We start from the raw sequence: 27,544 nt of genomic DNA on the forward strand, positions 1-27,544 counted from the left end.
AGGCCAGAGTTCGATACATTACTCTCCAGTTGCCAAAGGACAAAGGTGGAATGGCACTTCCAAATTTTAAGATATATTTCTATGCAGCCCAACTTCGACCACTAATTAATTGGTGTGAGGATAGCTACATAGCTAGGTGGAAAGAGATTGAGACATATATCCCTGACTTCCACATCCAAACACTCTTGGGAGATAAAGCACTTCCTGGACATATCAGGAGTATAATCGATCCAATAACGATATTTACTTTAGAAACCTGGTTCACTCTTACCAGACAACTTAAATTGAATAAAGGACAAAAAGTGTTAAGATGGATAGCTTTGGATAGTGAATTTAAACCAGGGATGTATGACTCAAAGAGTGGATGAAAAAATGAATGACTGCATTCTGTACTGTTACTAAAAATGGAAACCTAAGAAGTTTTCAGGATTTGAAGGACAGATTTGCACTTCGGAACCAAGACTTGTTTAGATACCTACGACTGAGAGAATATTACAACAAAAAAGTAAAAAAGGGAGGCACCAGAAGAAAAGAATCCAGTGGTAGAAGTGATAGTCAATGCGTATAATCAAAAAACATCAAGGATTATTTCTAAACTTTATCATAGCTAAAATGGAATGTCAAGCTAAAACTACATTTTATGTAAAATTTAAGTGGGAAAAGGAATTGAACATCACAATATCAGAAGAAGAATGGCATCATATGTGTGTAACACTGCAGACATCCACTAATTCACAAAAATGGGGAGAATTTAATTGGAATTTTTTTGATTTGTTTCTTTATTACGCCTATCATAAAAAGCAAGCAAATTCCAAGGCAACAAACATGCTGGAGGCAATGTGGCCATACAGACGCAAACCATGCACATATCTTCTGGAGTTGCCCAAAATTAGAACCATTTTGGGACAGAGTGAATTCAGTGTTAAAGGAGGTATTAGGATACACAGTCTCCAAGAAGTGTTCCATTTTATACCTGGGTAATATGACTACAGTGGTGCTGAAGGTAGATCATTACTTGGTTAAAATTCTACTTACAGCTGGCAGAAAGGCCATTACAAGAAACTGGCTTGTAGCGGACTCACCCAGACTTAGACAATGGTTAGACATAGTACAGGAAATATTTGTGATGCAGAAAATGACATATTCTCTAAGAGTGAAAGAAGACGAGTTTAACAGAAAATGGGGAAAATGGATTTGGTGTAGAAGTATAGGCATAAACACTGTATAATGTTATTGACAATAGTGTAAGTTATTGGAAAATGTTTTAATTAGAAAATAGTTCTGTATACTGCATCATTAATTGTAAACTGAACCCCAAGCTGCACTGTTGTAAGTTTTGTTGTTATATGTGTGTTTTATTTGTGTATGTATAAAAGCAATAAAGATTAAAGTGTAAAAAAAGAGATGCATAGCATCCACCAAATAAATATATGTGAATGTTAATTGTTTGCAAGAATCTCTAATACAAAACATGCCTGAAGTCTGCAGTGTTATAAAACCTCTTGTGTAATCAATAAATCAGCCCATTTGTCTTCAAGTTATTGAAGCACTGGAGAACATTATTAATTGAATGAGCCACCTTTCTTGCTTTATTCCAAATAGGTCCCAAGATGTATTTTTGCTTCATTATTGAACCTGGTTATTACCAAGGTTCAAAATGCAATGATTAAAGTTTTAGCTGCATTGAAAATTTGTTAAGAAAAATATATATTTATTGCACTCCTGCAGATTGCCGTCTTTCTTGCTTTATTCCAAGTAGGTTCCAAGATGTATTGTTGCCACGTTATTGAACCTGGTTAGTACCAAGGTTCAGAAAGTAATGATTAGAACTTCGCATGCTTTGAAAATTTGTTAAAATAAAAATATATTTATTGCATTGCTGCAGATTTAATTTGCTTTAGTATAAAACTATCGTCTTTTTTTCAGCCTCCACTTGCGATTCATCTAACCTGGACACTATCTTTGTTCGGCGAAATAATCCCAGGTCGCTGCTGTTTAATTACCAGTCACCTTTGCAGACATCAAGGTCACGTGGACCGATTTTTACCTTCATCTTGCACCAGAGCTGAAACTGTCAACCGAGCTACATTAAACAAACACCCAACAATGCAGCAAGCTGTGCTCCCGACCAGTGAGTAGTGCTTAAAAAAGAAATCAAATCTGTGGGTAAATTTCCCAGTCAACAGTTAGTAGCGATGGAAAACACCCCAGGAAGGAGGAGCATTGAAACATAGAAACATAGATGCAGGAGTAAGCCATTCGGCCCTTCGAGCCAGCACCACCATTCAATACGATCATGGCTGATCATCTAAAATCAGTACCCCGTTCCTGGTTTTTCCCCATATCCCTTGATTCCTTTAGCCCGAAGAGCTAAATCTAACTCTTTCTTGAAAACATCCAGTGAATTGGCCTCCATTGCCTTGTGTGGCAAAGAATTCCACAGATTCACAACTCTCTGGGAGAAAAGGTTTTTCCTCCAGTCCTAAATGGCCTACCCCTTAATCTTAAACTGTGACCCTTGGTTCTGGAGTCCTCCAACATCGGGAACATTTTTCCTGCATCTAGCCTGTCCAATCCTTTAAGAATTTTATATCTTTCTATAAGATCCAAGTTATCTCCAAGTTAAACTGTGCTGAAAATATATGGAACTCACTACTCACACTGAGAGCCTCTGCAAGCCACAGGAAATAGGACAGCAGAAAGTCTTTGGGCCCAGTTTTTAATAAGATCACGGGCGGCCTGATTTTGACTTTATTTCCTCCTTCCTGTATGTTTCCCATATCGCTCAACTCTCTGACAACCCCCGATGTATCTCTGTTGCCATGAAACATGGGTGTTGGTAAAGTGAGACCTGGAGTACTTCAACCAGTTTTGGTTTTACTTAAGGAGGGATCTACTTGTACTGGGGCTTGCTCAGAAAGATTCCATTAGGCCGAATCCTGGGATGGGGCTGCCTTATAAGGAAAGGGGTCAGAGGTTATGGGGAGAAGGCAGGAGAATGGGGTTAGGAGGGAGAGATGGATCAGCCATTATTGAATGGCGGAGTAGACGATGGGCCAAATAGCCTAATTCTGCTCCTATCACTTATGATCTTATGAAGTTTAGTTTAGTTTAGTTTAATTGAGAGATACAACATGGAAACAGCCCCCTGCGCCGACCAGCGATCCCCACACACTAACACTATCCTCCATACACTAGGGACCATTTACAATTATATCAAGCCAATCAACCTACAAACCTGTACGTCTTTGGAGTGTAGGAGGAAACCCACACAGGTCTTGGGGTGAACGTACAAACTCCGTACAGACGAGTACCAGTAAACAGGATCGAACCTGGGTCTCTGGTGCTATGAGGCAGGAACTCTACCGCTGCACCATCGTGCCACCCTACAGGTTGAAGCCCAAGCTGGTGAAGGTTTTCTCAGAAGATAAAACTCTCATCCATTGGTTTGATCCTGGCTCACAGTCATGGTGGATATTTCTCCATTGTCTGGGGTTTCACTTTCCAATAATTTCCCCAGTAAAGATACAAGTCGATGCCAGTCTGAATAGGTAAATAACTAAACAAGGAATAGACTCAAAAAGCTGGGGTAATACAGTGGGACAGGCAGCATCTCTGGAGAGAAGGAATGGGTGATGTTTCAGGTCGAGACCCTTGTTTACTGATATCCTGGTGGAACCAATCTTCCCTCACCTTTGCCCATGGGATTCCCATATTTTCTGCACAGAGAAAGGTACTAAAGAAATATTTCTCTGTGAGTCCATCACATACTATGTCGCCCCAGAAGTTGATCATTCACCAGGGTTGGGATATTGGGTACAGAAACGAATTTCAAAAGACGAAGGTCAACTGATGAGATGTTAGTGAGGCAGTTGTGAACACGCCCAGCCCCCTGCCTTACTGTCTGCCCTGCTAACCTACTGGGCATATAACTGGATGGGTGTCCCAAGAAGAGTGGTCAGAGGGGCTGGTCTTAGGTTAGCAGAGAATCAGATGGTCGGTGGAGGTTACGGCGTGTGTGGGAGGAGAAGTAGTAGGGAAACTGGGAAATCATGGTGTTATACAGCTGGCCACCATATGGCTCCAAATCCAAGACACATTCTGTTGGAAGCAAATAGCTTGCACCAATTTCCTTTCCCCTTTAGCACTGCTGGTTTCTTGGATTTGGACTCTCGATGGTGTGGGCAGAAAATAACATGGGCTATGGGCAGGACAGAGGGAAGATCAGAGAAGCCAGCCCTACAATTCCCCAGTTCGAATTTCCAGTTTGGCATTAATGTTGGGCTTTAATATGAACTGATCCGAGGAACACAGTTATAGTTGAACATAGTTTAGTTTAGAGATACAGCACAGAAACAGGCCCTTAGGCCCACCGGGTCTTTGCCGACAAGCGATCCTCGCAAGCCAACACTATCCTACACATACTTGGGACAATTTACAATGATATAAATCCAATTAACCTACAAGCCTGTACATCTTGGGAGTGTGGGAGGAAATAGGAGAAAACCCAAGCAGGTCACAGTGAGAACGTGCAAACTCCGTACAGACAGGCACCCGTAGTCAGCATTGAACCTGGGTCCCTGGCGCAGTAAGGCATCAACTCTACCACTGTGCCACCGTGCCGCAGTTATTAAAGTGCTGGAGTAACTCAACGGGCCAGGCAGCATCTCCGGAGGACATAGAGGACAGGTGAACTTTCAGAGCGGACTGAATAGGGGTCTTGACCCACAATGTCACCTATCCATGTTCTACAGAGATGCTGCCTGATCTGTTGAGTTACTCCAGCACTTTGTATGCTTTTGTGCATTAACCAGCATCTGCAGTTCCTTTGTTTCTACATTGTGTTGTTAAACATTGCCACATTTGTTCCATGCTGCCTGCCCTTTAGGTTGCCACCTGGGCAAGAAGCTCCTGATCTTGGATGTAGATGTTGGGGTGGATGATGCCCAGGCCCTGATGATGGCTCTGGCAGCTCCCAACGTGCACATCCTGGCGATAACCTGCACTCACGGTAACACGGGCATCGACAACGTGTGCAAGAACGTGCTGCGTGTGCTGAAGCTGTGTAACAGGATGGAGGTAGGTAGTGACGAGGAGCAGGCCGGGGACTGTGCCTCCCTGTTCAGCAACAACTCTGACCATAGCAGAAAATAAAACACATGTACAACCTCTTAAAATGGGTTCATCAATATATAGAGCGCCAACCAGGTGCGGCACGGTGGCACAGAGGTAGAGTTGCTGCCTTACAGCGCCAGAGACTCGGGATCGATCCTGTCCACGGGTGCTGTCTGTACCGAGTTTGTACGTTCTCCCTGTGATCACGTGGGTTTCCTCCAGGTGCTCCAGTTTCCTCCCACACTTCAAAGACGTGCAGGTTTGTAGGTTAATTGGCTTCACATCCCTAGTGTGAAGGATAGTATTAGTGTACGGGGTGATTGTTGGTCGGCATGGACTCGATGGACCGAAGGGCCTGTTTCCACGCTGTATCTCTAAAACTTTTGGAAGGACTGTTGAGAAGCAGTTCCTGAATCTTTCTTTGATAGAGGGAACCAGTGACACCAATGGAGACAGTCTTATAAATCCTTACCCACCTGGTGAGGTGTTAATGTTACGGTGTGAGCACGAGGAGGTGGTTTCCCCCCCCCCATCTAGAGGCTGAGTTCCTGACTTGGTTGATGTGCTCATTCGAGGAGAGTGTGGTTAAATGGTAATCAGGAGACTGGAGTCCAGCTAACGTCTCGCTCAGTGCCCTGATAAAGCAGATCATATTTTACCATATTATATATAGATTAGCACATGACCGTTTGTCCATGTTCCAGATCCCTGTCTATCGTGGAGCAGGCACCTCTCTCCTGGGTGTACTCCATCACGATGCCGCTTACCATGGGAAGGACGGCCTGGGCGATATTCCCGATCCCGACGCTCCGGGTGCGGAACATTTAAAGTCCGAACACGCGGTGGATGCCATGGCACGGATAGTTAATGAGCACCCGGGGCAGGTGAGATGTGCCGACATTTGGGAACGCAAGACTTGGTAGTCAGTGGTAACCTGATTAGAGTTTGAACCCTTGTTTCTGACTCAAATATGGGTAACTTGCGATTTTAGCATTGAGGTGGGACGGTATTTGGGGTAGCTTAGTGGTGGTGCTAGTAGAGCTGCTTTCTCATGCAGTATATCTCCAGCAAGTCCAGTTATATCCAACCTCAGTGCTGTCTGCATGGAGTTTGCACGTTCTCCCTAGGATTACATGCATTTCCTCTGGGTGCTCTGGCTTCCTCCCAAATCCCAATGATGTACAGCCTGATTGATTAATTGGCCACTATTGTGTAGGTGAGTACGCAATGTAGGAATGGTTGACATGGATGGGGAGAGGTTAGCACAAGATTGGCGTAGGGTCAGTGCAAATGATCGCCCGTTGGTTGGCATGTTGGGGCTGAAGGACCTGTTTCAAGGTTGCGTGACACTATCACCTCTGAATGAAAGGTGCAGGATTTGGATAGACAATTGAAAGAGAGAAGCAAATGACAGGAAACGTACATGGTGAGGCTTTGGTTGCACCATGACACTGCATTGGTTTTCTCCGAGATCTTCAGTTTCGTCCCACACTCCAAAGACATACAGGTTTGTAGGCTAATTGGCTTGGTATAAATGTAAAATTGTCCCTAGTGTGTGTAGGGTAGTGTTAATGGGCAGAGATCACAGACTCAATGGCCAAAGGGTCTGTTTCCGCGCTGTATCTCTAAATTAAATTAAAGTTAGGCTGAAAAGCCTCCGAAAATCTTGAGCTATTGAGAACTTGATAAAATTAACGATGAAGACAAGAATATTTGAATGTCTCAATTTCAAGTTGCAAATGTCTGCAGTAAATTGAAATGTCCACAAATACGGGTTGCAGTTTGTAATTCCCAAAGTTAAATGAAATATTTATAATTGAAACAAACAAAGCAATTAATATTTCACCGTTACAATACTAAGTCCTGTCTCTTCCTCTTGTAGATCACTTTTGTTGCTCTTGGACCCCTGACCAACATAGCCCTGGCTGCCAAGTTATACCCCACCTTTCCTTCAAAGCTGAAGGGTTTGTACATCATGGGTGGAAACATGGAAGGTATGCCCAGAGCCTGCTTTACCACTCTGTCTGAAGAGACATTATTGACAAAACCAACTGCTCACCGTCCATATCGCACATTACTGCCTTCTGCACTCCACACTTAAGTTCAACAACGTCAGATAATGAGCACTTTCTACATTCCCATTTCAAAGTCCTTCAACATTCCTTGCAGCATCTGGATAATTGCTCTGTAATTTCACCCACTCTGGAACTTTGTGATCTCACACTAACCAAACTTTTGTCATTCAACCTCTCCTGTTTTCCAATTTATCCAATTTGTTTCTCTTGTTCTCTCCTTCTCTGGTGCACACATCTAAATCGACAGTTATTCACCGTCCGATGAAACATTAACTCTGTTTCTCTCCCCACAGATGCTGCCTGACCTACTGAGTGTACCCGCATTTTGTCACTTGATTCAGATTTCCTGTACCTGCAGTATTTTGTTTTTGTCGGTACTCTGATACATGTGGTGTCTGGACAGCCCATATACTTGTCTGGAAGTAAGGCAGGCAGACAGGCCCAGAGTTTGCCTTGTCTAATAGATTTGGAAAAAGACATTGAATTATTATCCGTCCTTGTAATTATATCCCGTAACACTGCAGGGAATCTTAGGAGTGAGTGTCCGTGGTGGGAAAGGACTGTACCCAGTTCTGCTCAAAGGGCCGAATGGCCTACTCCTGCACCTATTGTCTATTGTCTATTGTCTATTACTCCAACCCATAACCAAAAGTCCCTATTGGAACATAAGAAGACTGGGTGAGGTACCAAGGAGTTAAATCCACATCTGGAGCAACGCGTTATCATTAGATCAAAATGGTGATAAGTGATAGGAGCTGAATTAGACCATAAGGCCCATCAGGTCTACTGTCATCAAGATCCATTCGGCCCATCAAGTTGTCATTAAGATCTTCCCAAATGATTCCCAGATGATGCAGCTATTAGGTTGTGCATTATGTCAATGTTTTATACTCAAGCATTAACTCCCCTGCTTTTATTTCCAGCCAGAGGGAATGTGAGAGTCTGCGGTGAGTTCAACTTTGTCACAGACCCAGAGGCGGCTTCCATTGTGCTGAGCCACTTCACTTGTCCCGTGTACATCGCCACCCTGGAGTACTGCCTCCGCCATTACCTGCCCTGGGTACGTTGTGTAGGAGCAGCTTCAGACCAGTCGTGGCACGTGGGGAATGGTAGCCTAGTGCGTATGTTATTCAGATGGTGCTCCAGAGGCAAGGTTACTGGTCCAGAGATGGGAGTTTGAATCCCACCGTGGTAGTTGACAAATTTGGATTCAGGTAATGAATAAAAAATCTGGAATTATAAGTTAGTATGGTGCCCATGGTCAGGACTGGATTGTTATCAATATCGAACTGGTCCAATGACTGTAGTTTGTCTGAGGTTGGCAGTTTCCTATTTTCTCTCCCCCATTCCTTTCTTAAGAAGGGGGCTCAGAATGTGCTCCCCTTCAATCTACAATTCCAGATCGGTACAATTTTGGAAGATTATAATACTGCGTCCATTATCTCTTTAGCCATGTCTTTCAAAACTCTAGAATGTGGAACATGGGGTCTTTGGGATTTATCAGCTTATTGTTTCACCAACCACTAACTTTTCTTTAGTTTAGTTTAGTTTAGTTTATTGAGTACCGAGGTAGAGTGAAAAGCTTTTTTTTGTTAAATGCTGTGCAGTCAGTGGAAAAACTATACATGATTACAATCAAGCCGTTCACAGTGTACAGATACAGGATAAAGGGAATAATGTTTAGTGCAAGATTAAGTCCAGTAAAGTCCGATTAAAGATAGTGCGAGGGTCTCCAATGAGGTCGATGGAAACGAAATTCCTTCAGTCCCTTGCCCTCACAAGAGCCTTGGTTTCTCTGGTTTTGTTTTTGCATCTTCTGTTGTTTCTCCTTTGCTATTTCCCTTTATACAACCTCCTCTCTCTGCAAGGAACCCAGATTGCCCTGACCTTATCTTTTACTTTTAACACTGCCATGGAAAATCTTACATATCTTCCGTGACATCTTATTTTCAAAGTCTAGGTTGCTTTTCATGCTCCCGTGTTGCTGAGTTCTATAATACTACCTGCCCTCAGGCACACTGCTGTTCAAGGCAACTTTATGCTGCTTCTCTCCTGCACTACACACTGCCTGCAATTTCCCCAGGCAGTCAGTCGGACATGACTTGGTGTGGCACAGCCGATTATAATTAAATGGTTACACAAAATGGTGGAGTAAATCAACGGGACAGTCAGAGTCTCTGGAGAGAAGGAATGGGTGACGTTTCGGGTCGAGACTCCGTCCAAGGACCCCGACAGTCATTTCAGGTGAGTCAGAGGTTCACTCACACCTACTCCAACCTCATCTACTGTATCCGCTGTTCCAGGTGTGGACTCCTGTATATCGGCAAGGCCAAACGCAGGCTTGGCAATCGTTTCCCTTAACACCTCTGCTCAGTCTGCCTAAACCTACCTGATCTGGTTGCTCAACACTTTAACTCCCCCTCCTTTCCCCACACTGACCTTTCTATCCTGGGCCTCCTCCATTGTCAGAGCGAGGCCCAGCACAAATTTGAGGAACAGCACCTCATATTTCACTCGGGTAGCTTATACCCCAGCGGTATGAACATTGACTTCTCTAACTTCGTAACCCTTGCTTTCCCGCTCTCTCCATCCCCTCCCCCTTCCCAGTTCTCTGACCAATCTTACTGTCTCCGAGTACATTTTACCTCTGTTTGCGTTATTGTCACCTTCTCCCAACTAACAATGATTTATTCTACATTTTCCTTGATCACTATTCCCATTTTCCCAGTTTCACACCCTACACATCCTTATCTACATACTTCCTAATCTATGTACCTCCCACTCCCCTGACATCAGTCTAAAGAAGGATCTCAACCCAAAATGTCACCCATCCCTTCTCTCCAGAGATGCTGCCTGCCCTGCTGAGTTACTCCAACATTTTGTGTCTATCTTCGAATTAAACTAGCATCTGCAGTTCCTTCCTACATAAAATTAAATGGTAATCTGTACTTCAGTGCAAACAATAACTTTGCACAAAGGGGATTAATGCGCTAAATGATCAAGTTAATCAGAGGCACAAGAGACTGCACATGCTGCAATCTCGAGCAATAAGCTGATAGTGAGCATAGACTGCTGGAGGAACTCAGCAGACCAGGCAGCACCTGTAGAGGAAAATGGACAGATGACATTGTAGGTCAGGATCCTTCTTCATTCTGATAATCAAAGCTGTTAATGGTCTGAAGGAGGATCTCTACCTGAAACGTCACCCACTCCTTCCCTTCAGGGATGCTGCCTGTGCCGCTGAGTTACTCCAGCTTTTTGTGTCTATCTTCTGTTAATTCTTAAATTTGATGCAACTTGTCAATGAAAAAAGATGGTTTAGTTTGAAAGAAACATGGCACTTAAGACAGAGTAATCAGCCACAATGCAATTGATGTTACTAGCTGATAGAACGGCTAACATTTTCTTGGCTGATGGATGTGAATGATGGTTTGGGAATTAAAGATTTTAAGATTGGACTCAGTTATTCAGTTATGGGGAGAAGTTGCAGGAGGACCGACTTTTGTTGAAAAAGTGCCTTTGTGTGGAACCAGGTTACCAACGTGAGTAACGGCATCTCAATACACCCAGCATGTTGTTACCAATGGGGATTCAGGGTGAGAAGTACAGTCAGGGAGCGTTATGGAGAGATGGGCTGGAAAGGTTCCTGCCTGAATCTGTCAAGACATTTCCAAATCACTTTTTTTATTAGTCCGAGAACAAAGGGGGATTCGGCACGAGGGGGGGGGGGGGGGGGGGGAGAGAACAAAGGGGGACCATTGTGGACTAAATGGAACACTTTGTAACTTGGTCGGCGCCTAGATGTGGCGACTCTTTGTATATTGTGTAAGCAAAGCAAAGAATCTCACTGTGACAGATCACACATGTGATACATAGATACATAGACGATAGCTACAGGAGGAGGCCATTCGGCCCTACAAGCCAGCACCGCCATTCAATGTGATCATGGCTGATCATGCACAATCAATATCCCGTTCCTGCCTTTTCCCATATACTTTGATTCCCCTAGCCCTAAGAGCTCTATCTAACTCTCTTTTGAATGCATGCAGTAAATGATAATAATGTATCATTCATTCATCATTCATTCACAGGACTTTTATAAAAAGTGGGTGAATCAAGACAGTGCAAAGGCTCGGTTCATGAAGAAGATATCTGCACATACTGCAAACTACACCCAGGGTGACGTGGGTGGCAAGGAGTTCCTGTTTGGAAGTGGCTTTGTGTCCTGTGATTCGTACGCAGTGTCGGCTGCCATCGATGACTCCTTGGTGACAGAGCGTGCCCAGTACGGGGTGAGTGTGGAGATGCACGGATCACTGACCAGGGGCATGATGGTCGTGGACACCCTCGACATCCTGAAGCTCCAACACAAAGCCACCATCTTCCTGAAATGTGACATGGAAAAGCTTAAGCAGCTGATGATTAACGCCCTGAAATAAGATGCGGTACGTCCCAGACGGAAGAACATAAAGCCGGCAGTGCCAGAGTTACGATTATACACGATGCAAACGCTAACGCCAATATAATTTATGCTTCAATAACGGGGGTAATGATATCTTAAAAATGGGGTATTGAATACTAACAATAATTCATTATTAACTTGTTCATAAAGGCATTTAAGGTCAAACTAAACCGGCTAGAAGATTAACTATTGAATCTGTTGTGGAAGTTTGATCATCTTTTTTAAGGAGGAAATATTTACACCAACCTTTCCCAAGGAAATTATATTGAGGGTTTGGGGAAATGGAATGGTGTTTGCCATTGTTATCTCAGAAGATCCCACCCCTGAACCTTATTCAGAAACCTTCCTTACTTTGATATCTCGAGAGTTGACTATTCCTATGTTGTGGTAGCTCAGCGAGACAGGCAGCATCTCTGGAGAGAAGGTATGGGTGACGTTTCGGTCAAGTACATGTTGTGCACCTTTTCATACCTCCAGTATCCGTCACCCCCCTGACTCTCAGTCTGAAGAAGGGTCTCGACCCGAAACGTCACCCATTCCTTCTCTCCCGAGATGCTGCCTGACCTGCTGAGTTACTCCAGCATTTTATGAATAAATCATTGTTTATTAAGGTGTCTAATTGGATTTGGATACATTTTGTTGTGACCAGAGATTTCAATTTCAAAGACATGGTTTGCCTTGAGATTTCAAACTGTTAACTCTCCACAATAGAACCAAATATGATTAAAAAAATATATATATACTCTTGATATAGACAATATCTATCCCTGGACTTAAAGGAGTGGATGGAGGGGGCAATTCTGATGGGGAGAGGGATGCTGTTCCACAGTCTAGGAGCTGCAACCGCAAAAGCTCGGTCACCCCTGAGCTTAAGACCGGAAGCTTAGTGACCGGAAAGTGTGTCTGGGGGAGAGAGATCGTTGCGGAGGGGGCTTGGTGGTGGGGGGAAAGAGGGGTACTGGGAAAAGGGGAGGTCCCCCTTCCCCCCTCAACCCCTTCCTCCCCCCTCCTTCCCACCTCCATCCCCACTCCCTCCTAAAACTCCTCCCCCTCCCTCCCCAACTCCCTCACCCCTAACTCCCCCCGTCCCCTCCATCCCTCCCTCTCCCCTACCCCTCTCCCTCCCTTCCCTCCCCTCCCCCTCCACACCTCCCTCCCTCCCCTTACCCCCCCCCCACTCCCCTCCCGGTTACAATGGAAACCCTACGAAGACGGGCCCAACGGGGAAAGAGGGCTACTGGGAAAAGGGGAGGTCCCCCTCCCCTCTCCCTCCTTCCCCCCTCCCCTCTTCCCCCCTCCCCTCCCTCCACCTCCCCCCCTCCACCTCCCCTCCTCCCTCCACACCTCCCTCCCTCCCCTCCCTCCTCCCTCCCTCCCCGCCTCCCGGTTACAATGGAAACCCTACGAGGACGGGCCCAACGGGGAAAGAGGGGTACTGGGAAAAGGGGAGGTCCCCCTCCCTCCCCCCTACCCCCCTCCCTCCCCCCTACCCCCCCTCCCTCCCCCCTACCCCCCTCCCTCCCCTCTCCCTCCCCCCTCCCCCTCCCCCCTCCCTCCCCCCTACCCCCCTCCCTCCCCCCTACCCCCCTCCCTCCCCCCTCCCCCTACCCCCCTCCCTCCCCCCTCCCCCTACCCCCCTCCCTCCCCCCTACCCCCCTCCCTCCCCCCTACCCCCCTCCCTCCCCTCTCCCTCCCCCCTCCCCCTCCCCCCTCCCTCCCCCCCTATCCCCCTCCCTCCCCCCCTCCCTCCCCTCTCCCTCCCCCCCCCCTCCACACCTCCCTCCTCCCTCCCTCCCCCTTCCCTCCCCCCCACTCCCCTCCCGGTTACAATGGAAACCCTACGAGTACGGGCCCAACGGGCACACTTGTGCTAGTAACATTATAAAAACAGGCTTTGCTTTTGCTGAATCTGGTGGGTGCCACTGAATTAATATTGTAATGGCTCATTAATACTGTGTGAATCAATAGAAAATAAAGGTAGCATGGAACTAAACTGCTTTCAATGTTTTTATTTTCATCCAGCTGTGAATTGCGTTTATCATGACCGCATAGGTTTTCTCTGGGTGCTCCAGTTTCCTACCGCACTCCAAAGACGTACGGGTTTGTAGATCAATTGGCTTCAGTAAAATTGTAAATTGTCCCTAGTGCGTGGGATGGTGTTAGTGTGTGGGGTGATGGCTGGTCGGCGTGGACTGGGTGGGCCTGTTTCCGCACTGTATCTCTAGAGTTTAAATCCAACTGTGAATTGAGGTTATTGTAATGTTGTCTTCTCTATTGAAATAACTATATTTCAAGAGGAGCACTGTTCACCAGGTAATGTCAGGGGCAGAAGCCGAGAAAATTCAGATATTCCTTTCAAGTTTTTCCTGCTCAAAATGTGGCCCTGCTCTTATTTTCTACCCTATACTCTCTCCATTTATATTCCAACCAGGTATGAGAGGGAAGTTGATTAAAGTTCTTTGCTGAAAAAACAGAGTAAGTTATGTTTTTTTTTTGTTGTGATATTTGAATCTACCATTTTATAGACTGTCCCTGATAATCACAAGAGGCCGGGAGCAGAAGAGAAGGGTTTCCAGACCAGAGGGATGCAGCACAGTGGCGCAGCTGGTAGAGTTGCTGCCTCACAGCCCCAGAGACCCAGGTTCGATCCTGACTTTGGGTGCTGTCTTGCTGGAGTCTTCACGCTCTCCCTGTGAATGCATGAGTGCTCCTGTTTCCTCCCACGTCCTAAAGACCCGGAGGTTGTATGTTAAATGGCTTCTAATAATTGCCCCTTAATGTTTTAGGGAGTGGATGCGAAAGTGGGATAACATAGAACTAGTGCTAACGGTTGGTCTCAGTGGGCTGAAGGGCCTGTTTCCATGCGGTATCTCTAAATTAAAAGAATAATTTAAATTAAATTGTGGGATATTGCAAGCGCAGCATCCTGACACGAACTAGGGAGGTTCTTGAAAGAGAATTAATGTTGCAGGATTATGAGAGGACAGGTGGGACAACTAGGATTGTTCTTGCAGAGAGCTATCAGACAATAAATGGGCTTCATTGCCCCTTCATGCTTTAACTTTCACTATGGTTCCAAGGGAACTGTACAGTTTAGTAGGGGAGGGATTCGGTTGCACAATATTTTACACTTTGAATGATTGGTGGAACATGTGGCTTGTAAATGTTTAATATTTAAATTTGCTGCTGGAATTACCCATGAATGCGATGCGCTGCTGCACGTAGGATTAGTCTGTGCAAGACCAACATAAATACCTGAACTATTCCCTCCTGTACTTCAACCCAGTCTTCAGCCATCCGCTCACTCCAACCCACTGCGCAGAATGAGCTTCAAGTAGTTAAGCAGTTTAAAGATTCTTGGGGATTTTTATACCTTGGAACCTGCTAGAGGAAGGACGTTGTTAAGCTGGAAAGAATGCAGAGATTTACAAAAATGTTGCCAGGACTCGAGGGCCTGAGCTACAGAGAGAGGTTGTGCAAGTTGGGACATTATACCTTGAAGTGCAGGAGGCTGAGGGGTGATATTATAGAGGTGTATGGTATCATGAGGGGAATAGATTGGGTGAATGCAGTCTTTTACCCATAGTATGCGGAATCAAGAACTAGAGGACACAGAGGTGAGAGGGGAAAGATTTAATAAGAACCTGTGGGTCAATTTTACCACACAGAGGAGGGTGGGTATATGGAATGAGCTGCCACAGGAGGTAGTTGAGGCAGGTATAATAACATTTAAAAGGCATTTGGAAAGGTTAATGGATAGGAAAGGTTTAGATGATGTACAGCACTTTGGTCAACATGGGTTGTTTTTAAATGTGCTATACAAATAAAATTGACTTGACTTGACTTGACTAGATGGACATGGGCCAAGACTAGTGTAGAAGGGGCATCTTGGTCAGCATGGGCAAGTAAGGCAAAAAGATCTGTATAATTCTGTGACTGTGACTCTAACCTGAAACTCGATCATTTAGACTTCAGAGACACAGTGCGGAAACAGGCTCTTCGGCCCACTGAGTCCATGCCGACCAGTGACCACGCCATACTCTAGCAATATTCTACACACTAGGGACAATTTACAATTTTACCATAGACAATTAACCTACAAACTTATACGTCTTCGGGTGTGGGATGAAACTGGAGCACACAGAGAAAACCCACGTGGTCACAGGGAGAATATACAAACTCCATACAGATAGCACCCACAGTCAGGATCGAACTCGGGTCCCTGGCGCTGTAAGGCAGCAACGCTACCACTACGCCACTGTGCCACATTGTCACAGAATGGGGTGGGTATTCCATCCTATTTCCTGAAGTCGATGACTAGCGCCTTCATTTCGCTGATATTGAAGGGGAGGTTCTTGTCTTGACACCATGTTGCTAATCTATCGGCTAATCTATCTTTCTGTACGGCGTATTGTTATTGTTTGAGATCTAGTCCGTGGTGTGAGCAAACTTACAAATGGAGGGCAGAATTTGGCAGCACAGTTGCAGGAGTATTGGGAGTACAACAAGTCATGTTGAAGCTTTATAAACCAACTGGAGTATTGTGTTGCTATCTGATCACACATTCCAGGACGGACGTGAAGGCATTAAAAAGGGCTTTGTAAGGATTATCAAGAATGGTTTCTGGGATGAAGAATTTATAAATAGTTACAAGAATGGATTCAAGAAACTGAGACTTATCTTTAGAGAAAGTCGAGGGGAAATTTGATAGTGTATAAAATATTGAATCATTTGGACAGAGTGAGTTGTGAGAGGTTACTCCCTTTGGTGGATGGGCCAAGGGCAAGGGGTCACAGGTACAAAATAAAGAGGAAGGGAATTAGTAGTAGCATGAAGGTGATTTTTTTCTGTGCAGCATGTGTTTTGAATCTGGAGTGCACTGCCTCCAAGTTTGGTGGAGGCAGGTTTCATTGTAGCCTTCATTGCCCTGAGAGAGAGGCAGAGAGTAGAACTAGTGAGTTGTTCAAGTTAAAAACTGGCAAGGACATGATGTATCAGTGGCCTCCTTCTGCATTATGATTCTATGACTCCTCTCTCTGCCCCGAATAACCATTAAGTCCACACGTGTGAAATGTGTATGTTCTTCCAACAGTGGGGAGTTTTACACTATGCCAGAATCAGTTTTACTGACAGTATGACTGACTCGAATAACAAGCACTTCATGCGCGGTCATAGGGAAATCAACAGGCAAAGCTTTTTAATCATGAATACACACTTAGTGGATGAATGCAATGGAAAAGCATATTTAAACAAGTAAACCCAACTCTTCCTTTCTCACTTTCTCACTGATTTCTGGGCATCAGTGCTATTGTTACTATTAACCTCTCTCACTATTTCAGAGCGGACATCATAAGGTGACTAAACTTCTCCATATCACATTTTGCCGCGACAAAAGCTCGATGTTGTTTTTTCAGTAGGTTCGATGTGTCCAAGACCATCATCCCTCTGGTTAGTGACCCCTGTAACTCCACGTTCACTCCGATCCCGAGAGGGTGACACAGTGGTGCGGCTAGCACAGCCATTGCCTCATCGCACCAGAGACCCAGGTTAATCCTGATATCTTTGTGGACTTTGCACCTTTTCCCTTCGAACACATCGATTCCCTCTGGGTGCTCTGAATTCCCCCCACATCCCAAAGAAATGTAAGTTGGTTGATAAACTGGTCGTTGTAAATTGTCCCGAGTTTGTAGGGATGGTATAGTTTGGGGGGGGGGAGGGGGATTTATTAAAAATTGGATTCATGTGAGGGAGAACAAAGGAGGACCCAGCGTGGGGGAACCGCCGTGAGGGCGGGTGACAAAGGAGGACCCGGCATGGGATACTTTGTAACTTTGTCAGTGCCCATTATAGACAATAGACAATAGACAATAGGTGCAGGATTAGGCCATTCGGCCCTTTGAGCCAGCACCACCATTCAATGTGATCATGGCTGATCATTCCCAATCAGTAGCCCCTTCCTGTTTTCCCCCCATACCCCCAACGTCCTTTCTATTATGTGGTGACTCTTTGCATTTCACTGTGGCTTGTCACATGTGACAATAAAGTAAAGTATTCATTCATTCATTCAGTCATTCATTCATTCATTCATTCATTCATTCATTCATTCATTCATTCATTCATTCATTCATTCATTCATACATTCATTCATTCATTCATCCATTCATTCACCTCAGTGTAAATCAGTGACTTTGTGGGTCGAAGGGCCTGTTTCCTGCTGTATCACTCTATGGCTCTATGTCTGGACTGTGACGGCTCAATAGAGAAGTGTTTGGGGCAGCATTGGGAACATGATTTTTTTGGAAGCAGTTGGAAGCCCAGAGATAACAACAAAGGAGATGTATCACATCCCAAAGCATCCGCCCATCCTATGTTGACCTCCTCAGCTACTTCAGAACATACAAGAGAGATTGTTAATCATCCACCATCTGTAGGAAGGAAGATGAATTCAATCAACTTCAATTCAATCAACAGGGCGGCACGGTGGCACAGCAGTAGAAGTGCTGCCTTTACAGCACTTGCAGCACCAGAGACGTGGGTTCGATCCCGACTGTGGGTGCTGTCTGTACCAAATTTGTACGTTCTCACCGTGACCATGTGGGTTTTCTCCGAGATCTTAGGATTCCTCTTACAGTCCAAAGTTGTACAGGGTTTGTAGGGTAATTGGCCAGGGTTTGTATACTTTGGTATAAGTGTAAATTATCCCTAGTGTGTGTGGGATAGTGTTAATGTTCGAGAATCACTGGTCAGTGCGGTCTCGGTGTGTCGAAGGGCCTGTTTCCGCACTCTATCTCTAAAAACAAAACTGCTTGTAACTCTGCACTGAACTAAATTGGGATCTTGAGTGAGGACAAGATTAAATTTGGGGGTGATATAATCGATGACAGCCCATGGAAGAAGAGGAACAACCTGATTAGGATGCAAGGGGATAACTGTGGATGGAGACATTCCCTATCCTTTGAGGAGAAAATGAGGGGGAGAGAAGACAAATGAAATAAACAAAAAAGGCACAAAGTATTGGAGTAACTCAGCAGATCAGTAGGAATCTCTGGATCTATGAACAGGTGATGTTTCAGGTTTGTACCCTTCTTCGGAGCCTGTGGGGGGGGGGGAGAAGCTGGAAGAGAGGAGTGGTAGGACAAAACCTGTCAGATAAAAGGTTGATACAGTGATACAGGTGAGGGGAGGTGCTGATGGACAGATGCTGGAAAAAGGCCAGAGATGAAAAAACAGAAGGTGTGAGACAAGAGGATTGAAGAGTTGTGAATTGTGAGGCTAGGGGAAGGAGAGTATGTGGAGGGAGAGGGGGCGAGGAGAAATAGGTGCAAACATATACACTTTGCGTTCAGTTGAAAGGCTGATGTTGCTATTGTTACTATTAACCTCTCACTATTTCAGAGCGGACATCATAAGGTGACTAAACTTCTCCATATCACATTTTGCCACGATAAAAGCTCGATGTTGTTTTTTCAGTAGGTTCGATGTGTCCAGGACCATCATCCCTCTGGTTAATGACCCCTGTAACTCCACGCTCACTCCGACCTGGATGTGCTCAGTAACAACACTCTCGTCAATAGCCGCGGCCATTGCATAAGAATCGCATGAGACAAAACCCGGTTCAAAATACAACTCTCTGTTGCCTTGCTTGTTCTTGGCAAATGTTTCGCTGTGTGCCGTTATCTTCCTCATGAAGCAAGCTTTCTCCATGCCTTGATGTATCCACTCATTGCAGAACACTGGCAAATTACAGGAAAGAAATGTCATCATTTCCATCCATAAACAGAAGGTAGACACAAACAGCTGGAGTAACTCAGCAGGTCAGGCAACATCTCAGGAGAAAAGGTACAGATGATGTTTTGGGTTAAGGCCTTTCTTCAGCATCAGTGGCACCATAGATAGTACAAAACAAGTTGAACAAATATAGCAGAATATTGCCTAATCTCATGTCAGTGAGTGCTAAATACTGAACAAGTAATTTTCTGGCATTGCTGCTGTTTTTCCAACAAATCTACAGATGTTTTCCACAAATCTGAAAGCATACCACGTTAATAATATTCAATCCAGTTAAGATGCATTTCATGTTAACCTTGAAAATCATTAAAGTTCTTTAACTCGACAGGCCTTTCTTCTCAAATGGGGAACCTTGGTAGACACAAAATGCTGGAGTAACTCAACGGGACAGGCAACATCTCTGGAGAGAAGGAATGGGTGACGTGTTGGGTCGAGACCCTTCTACAGACCTTGGTCTGAAGAAGGGTCTCGACCCGAAACATCACCCATACTTTCTCTCCAGAGATGCTGCCTGTCTCGCTGAGTTACTCCAGCATTTTGTGTCTACCTTCGATTTAATCCAGCATCTGCAGTTCTTTCCCACACATGAGGAACCATGGTAATGCACTAAAGTACTTTTCACCACTAAAGGTGAAATGAGCAATATCAAGCAGAAGCAAATCGTGAGGTTGAGGTTTGGTGGTGGCAAATTAAACTCGACACATCTCCAGATAGTGAGAGGAGGACAAGCTGGCATAAACATGTACACAGCTGTTAAATGCCTCCATTCCTTCCACTTCCCCCACCAGCTACCTCAGATGTGAACCGCATGCAGAAATTGAATTTACGTCCATTAGAGGAATGCATGATAGGAGGCATGCATTAAGCCACATCTGTTTTGTCATTGCAACACATGTGGTCCCACTTCTGTGACTTGGCTCAGGAAATGAATACTTGGCACTGGTGATCAGTAGTGAATAGGGTTCTGCCAATGCAGTTGTGGATGTGGAAGCAGTGGCAATAAAACACGTACATAAATACTGCATTAAAATAGTGACATTCTAAACGGCATATGTCTTTGTAATCTTGGTAAGGAAGTGGGTGCAACACTTTGCCAGAGGAAGCCATTTTATTTGACATTCCCTCTGATCATGAGATAACATAGTACGGGAGATTGACAGTCAGCATGGACTCAGTGACCCAAAGGGCCTGTTCTCACGTACTATCTCTCAACTATTGCAGCGAATTGTGGCCGCAGCCCAGACCATCAAACAAACCAATCTCCCTTCCATTGACTCCATTTGTACCTCATGCTGTCTCGGCAAGGCCAGTAGCGTAATCAAGGACGAGTCGCATCCTGGCCACTCCCTTTTCTCCCCTCTCCCATCGGGCAAAAAGGTTTAGAAGTGTGAAAACTCACACCTCCAGATTCATGGACAGTTTCTTCCCAGCTGTTGTCAGGCAACTGAATCATCCTACCACAACCAGAGAGCAGTCCTGGACTCCTATCTACCACATTGGTGACCCTCGGACTATCTTTGATCGGACGTTACTGGCTTTACCTTGCACTAAATGTTATTCCCTTATCATGTGTAGGAAAGGACTGCAGATACTGGTTTAAATCGAAGGTAGACACAAAATGTTGGAGAAACTCAGCGGGACAGGCAGCATCTCTGGAGAGAAGGAATGGGTGATGTTCGGGTTGAGACCCTTCTTCAGACTGAGAGTCAGGGGGTGACAGAAACTGGAGGCGTGAAAATGTACAGAACTTGTACTTGACCTGAAATGTCACCCATGCTGCCTGTCCCGCTGAGTTAATCCAGCATTTTGTGTTCCCTTATCATGTATCTGTACACTGTAAATGGGTCGATTGTAATCATGTAATGTCTTTCCACTGACTAGAAAGCACACGACAAACGCTTTTCACTGCACCTTGGTACACATGACAGTAAACTAACTGAACTGAACTAAGTTCTTCGAACCCGTACCAGCACTTAGAGCTGTCCCATTCCCCCTCTTGTTTCCCAGCAGCCTATCTTCAGGTATGTAAGTTAATTGGCTTGGTGTATGTGTACATTGTCCCTTGTGTGTGTAGGATAGTGTTAATGTGCGGGGATCGCTGGTCTGCGCGGACTTGGTGTGTCGAAGGGCCTGTTTCCACTCTGTATCTCTAAACTAAGCTAAAATGTTATTATAGTACCTGCCTCAACTACGTCCTTTGGCAGCTCATTCCATGTATGTACTGTGACAACCTATGTGAAAAAGTAGCCCTTCACCCATGTCCTCTAGTTCCTCAACCCTGAGATAAAGACTGGGCAATCACCCTATATATGTTCCTCATGATTTTATACACATCTGTAAGATCAACCCTCAGTGTCCTCTCCTCCAAATCAATGGTTCAGCGGTTTCTTTATTGTCACGCGTACCAGATACAGTGAAACACATTGTTTGTACACAGATCGGCAAGACTGTCTCTGTACGTAAACACAAGTGAAGAGACAAAATTCCCAACACATTCTAAGCTAGAACTCAGAATGGAATTGTTAACTCTGTTTCTTTCAACTGATGCTGCCTGACTTGCTGAATGTTTTCAGTCTTCTTTTACTCTTATTTCAGGTTAATTGTTTATTTGAAATCTGAGATTGATATTTATTGTTAATCAAAGGTACCAAGAATTACGAGGAAAAGGTGGGTACAAGAAGGTTGAATAAAGAGAAGCTGTGATTACAATGAATCGTAGAACAGGCTTGGGGTTGTTGGAACAGCATCTCATATTTTGCTTGGGCAGTTTACAGCCCAGTGGTATGAATATTTCATATTATTTATTTTATTTATTTCATAAAGAAACAGAGTTAACAATCAGCAGTTGCAGCAGCAATCAGCAGTAGCAGCAGCAATCAGCAGTAGCAGCAGCAATCAGCAGTAGCAGCAGCAGCAATCAGCAGTAGCAGCAGCAGCAATCAGCAGTAGCAGCAGCAGCAATCAGCAGTAGCAGCAGCAGCAATCAGCAAGCAGCAGCAGCAGCAATCGGCAAGCGGCAGCAATCGGCAGGCGGCAGCAATCGGCAGGCGGCAGCAGGCGGCAGGCGGCAGCAGGCGGCAGGCGGCAGCAAGCGGCAGGCGGCAGCAAGCAGCAGCAGGCTGTGTTGCTTGGGAAGTATTGTGTGGGGATAGTAAGGAGTAAGACCTGTGTGATCTCCCGGACTAGTTTCGATCGCCTAGCTTGGGGTCGGAGAGGAATTTCCCGGATTTTTTCCCAAATTGGCCTGGGTTTTTTATCCGGTTTTTCGCCTCTCCCAGGAGATCACTCAGTTCTTTTGGGTGGGCGGTTGGAGCGGTTGGAGTAGCGGCCGGGCGGTAGGTTTAGTAACCGAGCGCGGGGCTTTGTTTGGAGAGTATGACTGCCAGGGCAGTTTTTTGTTCTGGGTGTCGGATGTGGGGAATCTGGGAGTCTGATAGTCTTCCAGACATCCATATCTGCGCCAGGTGTGACGAGATGGGGCTCCTAAGGGACCGTATTAGGAACCTGGAGCGGCAGATTGATGACCTCCGTCTGATCAGGGAGAGTGAGGAGGTTATAGATAGGAGTTACAGAGAGGTGGTCACTCCTAGACCACGGGAGGTAGACAAGTGGGTCACTGTTAGGGGGGGCAAGGAACAGAGGCAGGGACTAGGGAGTACCCCGGTGGCTGTACCCCTTGGAAATAAGTACTCCTGTTTAAGTACTGTTGGGGGGGACAGCCTACCTGGGGGCAACGACGGTGCCCGGGCCTCTGGCAAGGAGTCCGGCCCTGTTGCTCAGAAGGGTAGGGAAAGGAAGAGGAGAGCAGTAGTAATAGGGGACTCTATAGTGAGGGGGTCAGATAGGCGTTTCTGTGGACGCAGTCGGGAGACCCGGATGGTGGTTTGCCTCCCTGGTGCCAGTGTCCGGGATGTGTCTGAGCGTGTCCAGGATATCCTGAAAGGGGAGGGAGAGGAGCCAGAGGTCGTGGTACATATAGGTACCAACAATATAGGTAGGATAAGGGAAGAGGTCCTGAAAGGAGAATTCAGGGGGCTAGGAAGTGAGAATAGGAATGGAGTGAGGTGGAGGATAAATACGTGGCTGAGGAACTGGTGCAGGGAGCAGGGTTTCAAGTTTCTGGATCATTGGGACCTCTTCTGGAGGAAGTATGACCTGTACAAAAAGGACGGGTTGCATCTGAACCCGAGGGGAACCAATATCCTGGCGGGGAGATTTGCTAAAATAACTGCGGAGACTTTAAACTAGTACGGTTGGGGGGAGGGACTCAAACACAGATAGCTAATAGGCAGTGTGTGAGGCAGGAGGCAGAAAAGGGAAACACTCAGACCCAATATGTAGGAGAGAAAGAAGGGAAAAGAAATAAACTGAGAATAAGAAATGATGGGTCCCTTAAATGTTTATATTTTAATGCTAGGAGCATTGTAAGAAAGGTGGATGAGCTTAGAGCCTGGATTGACATCTGGAAGTATGATGTTGTGGCGATCAGTGAAACATGGTTGCAGGAGGGTTGCGATTGGCAATTAAATATTCCAGGATTTCATTGTTTCAGATGTGATAGAATCGGAGGGGCAAGAGGTGGGGGTGTTGCATTGCTTGTCAGGGAGGATATCACAGCAGTGCTTTGGCAGGACAGACTAGAAGACTCGATTAAGGAGGCTGTTTGGGTGGAACTCAGAAATGAGAAAGGTTTAGCAACACTTATAGGGGTGTATTATAGACCGCCAAATAGGGAACGAGAATTGGAAGAGCAAATATGTAAGGAGATAGCAGATATTAGTAGTAAGCACAGAGTGGTGATTGTGGGTGATTTCAATTTTCCGTATATAGACTGGGAATCACATTCTGTTAAAGGGCTGGATGGTTTGGAGTTTGTAAAATGTGTGCAGGATAGTTTTTTGCAGCAATACGTAGAGGTGCCTACCAGAGAAGGGGCAGTGTTGGACCTCCTGTTAGGAAATGAGATGGGTCAGGTGACGGAGGTATGTGTTGAGGAGCACTTTGGGTCTAGTGATCATAATGCCATTAGTTTCAATATCATTATGGAGAAGGTCAAATCTGGACCAAGGGTTGAGATTTTGGATTGGAGAAAGGCTAATTTTGAGGAGATGAGAAAGGATTTAAAAGGAGTGAAATGGAAATTGTTGTTTTATGAAAAGGATATAATAGAGAAATGGAGGATATTTAAAGGTGAAATTTTGAGAGTACAGAGTCTTTATGTCCCTGTTCGGTGGAAAGGAAAGAATAATAATTTGAAAGAGCCGTGGTTTTCCAGGGAAATTGGACACTTGGTTCGGAAAAAGAGGGAGATATACAATAAATATAAGAGGCAGGGAGTAAATGAGGTTCTTGAGGAATATAAAGAATGTAAAAGGAATCTTAAAAAGGAAATTAGAAAAGCGAAAAAAAGATATGAGGCTGCTTTGGCAAGTAATGTAAAAGTAAACCCCAAGGGGTTCTACAGATATGTCAATAGCAAAAGGATAGTGAGGGATAAAATTGGTCCATTAGAGAGTCAGAGTGGACAGCTATGTGCTGAGCCGGAAGAAATGGGGGAGATATTAAACAATTTCTTTTCTTCGGTATTTACCGAGGAGAAGGATATTGAATTATGTGAGGTAAGCGAAACAAGTAGAGTAGTGATGGAAATTAGGAGGATTAAAGAAGAGGAGGTACGGACACTTTTGAAGAATATAAAAGTGGATAAGTCTCCAGGTCCTGATAGGATATTCCCTAGGACATTAAGGGAAGTTAGTGCAGAAATAGCAGGGGCTATGACGGAAATATTTCAAACGTCATTAGAAACAGGGATGGTGCCGGAAGATTGGCGCATTGCGCATGTTGTGCCTTTGTTTAAAAAAGGTTCTAAAAGTAAACCTAGCAATTATAGACCTATTAGTTTGACGTCTGTGGTGGGAAAATTAATGGAAAAGATACTTAGGGACAATATATATAATTATTTGGATAATCAAGGCCTGATTAGAAACAGTCAACATGGATTTGTGCCTGGAAGGTCATGTTTGACTAATCTTCTTGAATTTTTTGAAGAGGTTACCAGGGAAATTGATAAGGGCAAGGCTGTGGATGTTGTCTATATGGACTTCAGTAAGGCATTTGACAAGGTTCCACATGGAAGGTTGATTAAGAAGGTTAAATCGTTGGGTATTAATAGTGAGGTTGCAAGATGGATTCAACAATGGCTGAATGGGAGATACCAGAGGGTAACGGTTGACAATTGTATGTCAGGTTGGAGGCCAGTGTCTAGTGGAGTGCCCCAAGGATCTGTGTTGGGTCCACTGTTGTTTGTCATTTACATTAATGATCTGGATGATGGTGTGGCAAATTGGATTAGTAAATATGCAGATGATACTAAGATAGGTGGAGTAGTTGATAGTGAGGTAGATTTTCAAAGTCTACAGAGAGACTTGGGCCTTTTGGAAGGGTGGGCTGAAAGATGGCAGATGGAGTTTAATGCTGATAAGTGAGGTGCTGCATTTTGGTAGGACAAATCAAAATAGGACGTACAGGGTAAATGGTAGGGAATTGAGGAATGCAGTGGAACAGAGGGATCTGGGAATAACTGTGCATTGTTCCCTGAAGGTGGAATCTCATGTGGATAGGGTGGTGAAGAAGGCGTTTGGTATGCTTGCCTTTATAAATCAGAGCATCGAGTATAGAAGTTGGGATGTAATGTTGAATGTTGAAATTGTACAGGGCATTGGTGAGGCCGAATCTGGAGTATGGTGTGCAGTTCTGGTCGCCAAATTATAGGAAGGATGTCGACAAAATGGAGAGGGTACAGAGGAGATTTACTAGAATGTTGCCTGGGTTTCAGCACTTAGGCTACAGAGAGAGGTTGAACAGGTTGGGTCATTATTCTTTGGAGCGTAGAAGGTTGAGGGGGGACTTGATAGAGGTTTTTAAAATTTTGAGAGGGACGGACAGAGTTGACGTGGGTAGGTTTTTCCCTTTGAGAGTGGGGAAGATTCCAACAAGGGGACATAGCTTCAGAATTGAGGGACAAAGGTTTAGGGGTAACATGAGGGGGAACTTCTTTACTCAGAGGGTTGTGGCTGTATGGAATGGGCTTCCGGTGGAAGTGGTGGAGGCTGGCTCGATTTTATTATTTAAGAGTAAATTGGATAGGTATATGGATAAGAGGGGATTAGAGGGTTATGGTCTGAGTGCAGGTAGATGAGACTAGGTCAGGGAGAATGGTCGGCGTGGACTGGTAGGGCCGGACAGGCCTGTTTCCATGCTGTAGTTGTTATATGTTATATGTTATATGTTATTTCAGATACAGCGCGGAAACAGACCTTTTCGGCCCACCAAGTCCGCGCCGCCCAGCGATCCCCGCACATTAACAGTTTTCTCTATTCACAGTCGTAGACATTGTCGTAGGGGGAGTCCAGTCGCCGGTTTTCGGCGACCTGCTACAAGTATGACAGTCGCCAGCAGTCGCCTAAAAAATCGCCTTAGTGGGACAGGCCCTTAAGTTTGCTAAGGTTTCTCACTCATAACTCTAACTTATTTAACTCAGAAGAGAATTAAATATATTTTTTATATCTAATCGTGTATCTGAAGAAGGGTCTCGACCCGAAACATCACCGATTCCTTCTCTCCAGAGATGCTGCCTGACCTGCTGAGTTACTCCAGCATTTTGTGTCTATCTTCGGTTTAAACCAGCATCTGCAGTTCCTCTGAAGAGAAGGAATGGGTAACATTTCGGGTCGAGACCCTTCTTCAGACCATCTGCAGTTCCTTCCTACACAATAAAATATACATTACCCACCAGCCAATGCCATGTCACAGCAGGACACATTGTATGTCACACTCCTGAATCAGTTGCCACGGTTACGTCAAAGTGAGTGAACCTGGGCCTGGGCCTCATTTTGTGATCTCCCCCCATCCATTACACTACAGAGAACAGTACAGCACAGGAACAGGCCCTTGGGCCCAACTTGCCCACATCGGCCAACATGTCCAAGCTACACTCAACCCACCTGCCTGTATTTGTTCAATTACCCTCCAAACCTGTCCTATCCATGTGTTGACATTGAGTGAGAGATTGTAATTATGACACCAATCAGCTAGGAGTTCTATC

General features: G+C 45.1%; 1 protein-coding gene across 1 annotated transcript; it reads left to right on the forward strand.

Annotated features, from left to right (window-relative positions):
- Positions 1–2,002: 2,002 nt before the first annotated feature.
- On the forward strand, positions 2,003–11,728 carry LOC144595092 (nucleoside hydrolase-like). The gene is made up of 6 exons (XM_078402125.1): positions 2,003–2,131; positions 4,889–5,079; positions 5,820–5,999; positions 6,998–7,109; positions 8,114–8,250; positions 11,282–11,728. The coding sequence occupies exons 1-6, from the start codon at positions 2,107–2,109 to the stop codon at positions 11,627–11,629; spliced, it is 993 nt and encodes a 330-aa protein (XP_078258251.1). The 5' UTR covers positions 2,003–2,106; the 3' UTR covers positions 11,630–11,728.
- Positions 11,729–27,544: the final 15,816 nt, after the last annotated feature.

Source organism: Rhinoraja longicauda, chromosome 7 (genome assembly GCF_053455715.1).
Source record: "Rhinoraja longicauda isolate Sanriku21f chromosome 7, sRhiLon1.1, whole genome shotgun sequence".
Lineage (NCBI taxonomy): Eukaryota > Metazoa > Chordata > Chondrichthyes > Rajiformes > Arhynchobatidae > Rhinoraja > Rhinoraja longicauda.

Excerpts from the sequence above, each read along its gene's own strand:
- LOC144595092 (XM_078402125.1), top strand. The coding sequence starts at position 2,107 with ATGCAGCAAGCTGTGCTCCCGACCA. Across the intron at positions 5,080-5,819 it reads AGCTGTGTAACAGGATGGAG|ATCCCTGTCTATCGTGGAGC; the intron begins GTAGGTAGTGAC and ends TCCATGTTCCAG. Across the intron at positions 7,110-8,113 it reads CATGGGTGGAAACATGGAAG|CCAGAGGGAATGTGAGAGTC; the intron begins GTATGCCCAGAG and ends TTTTATTTCCAG.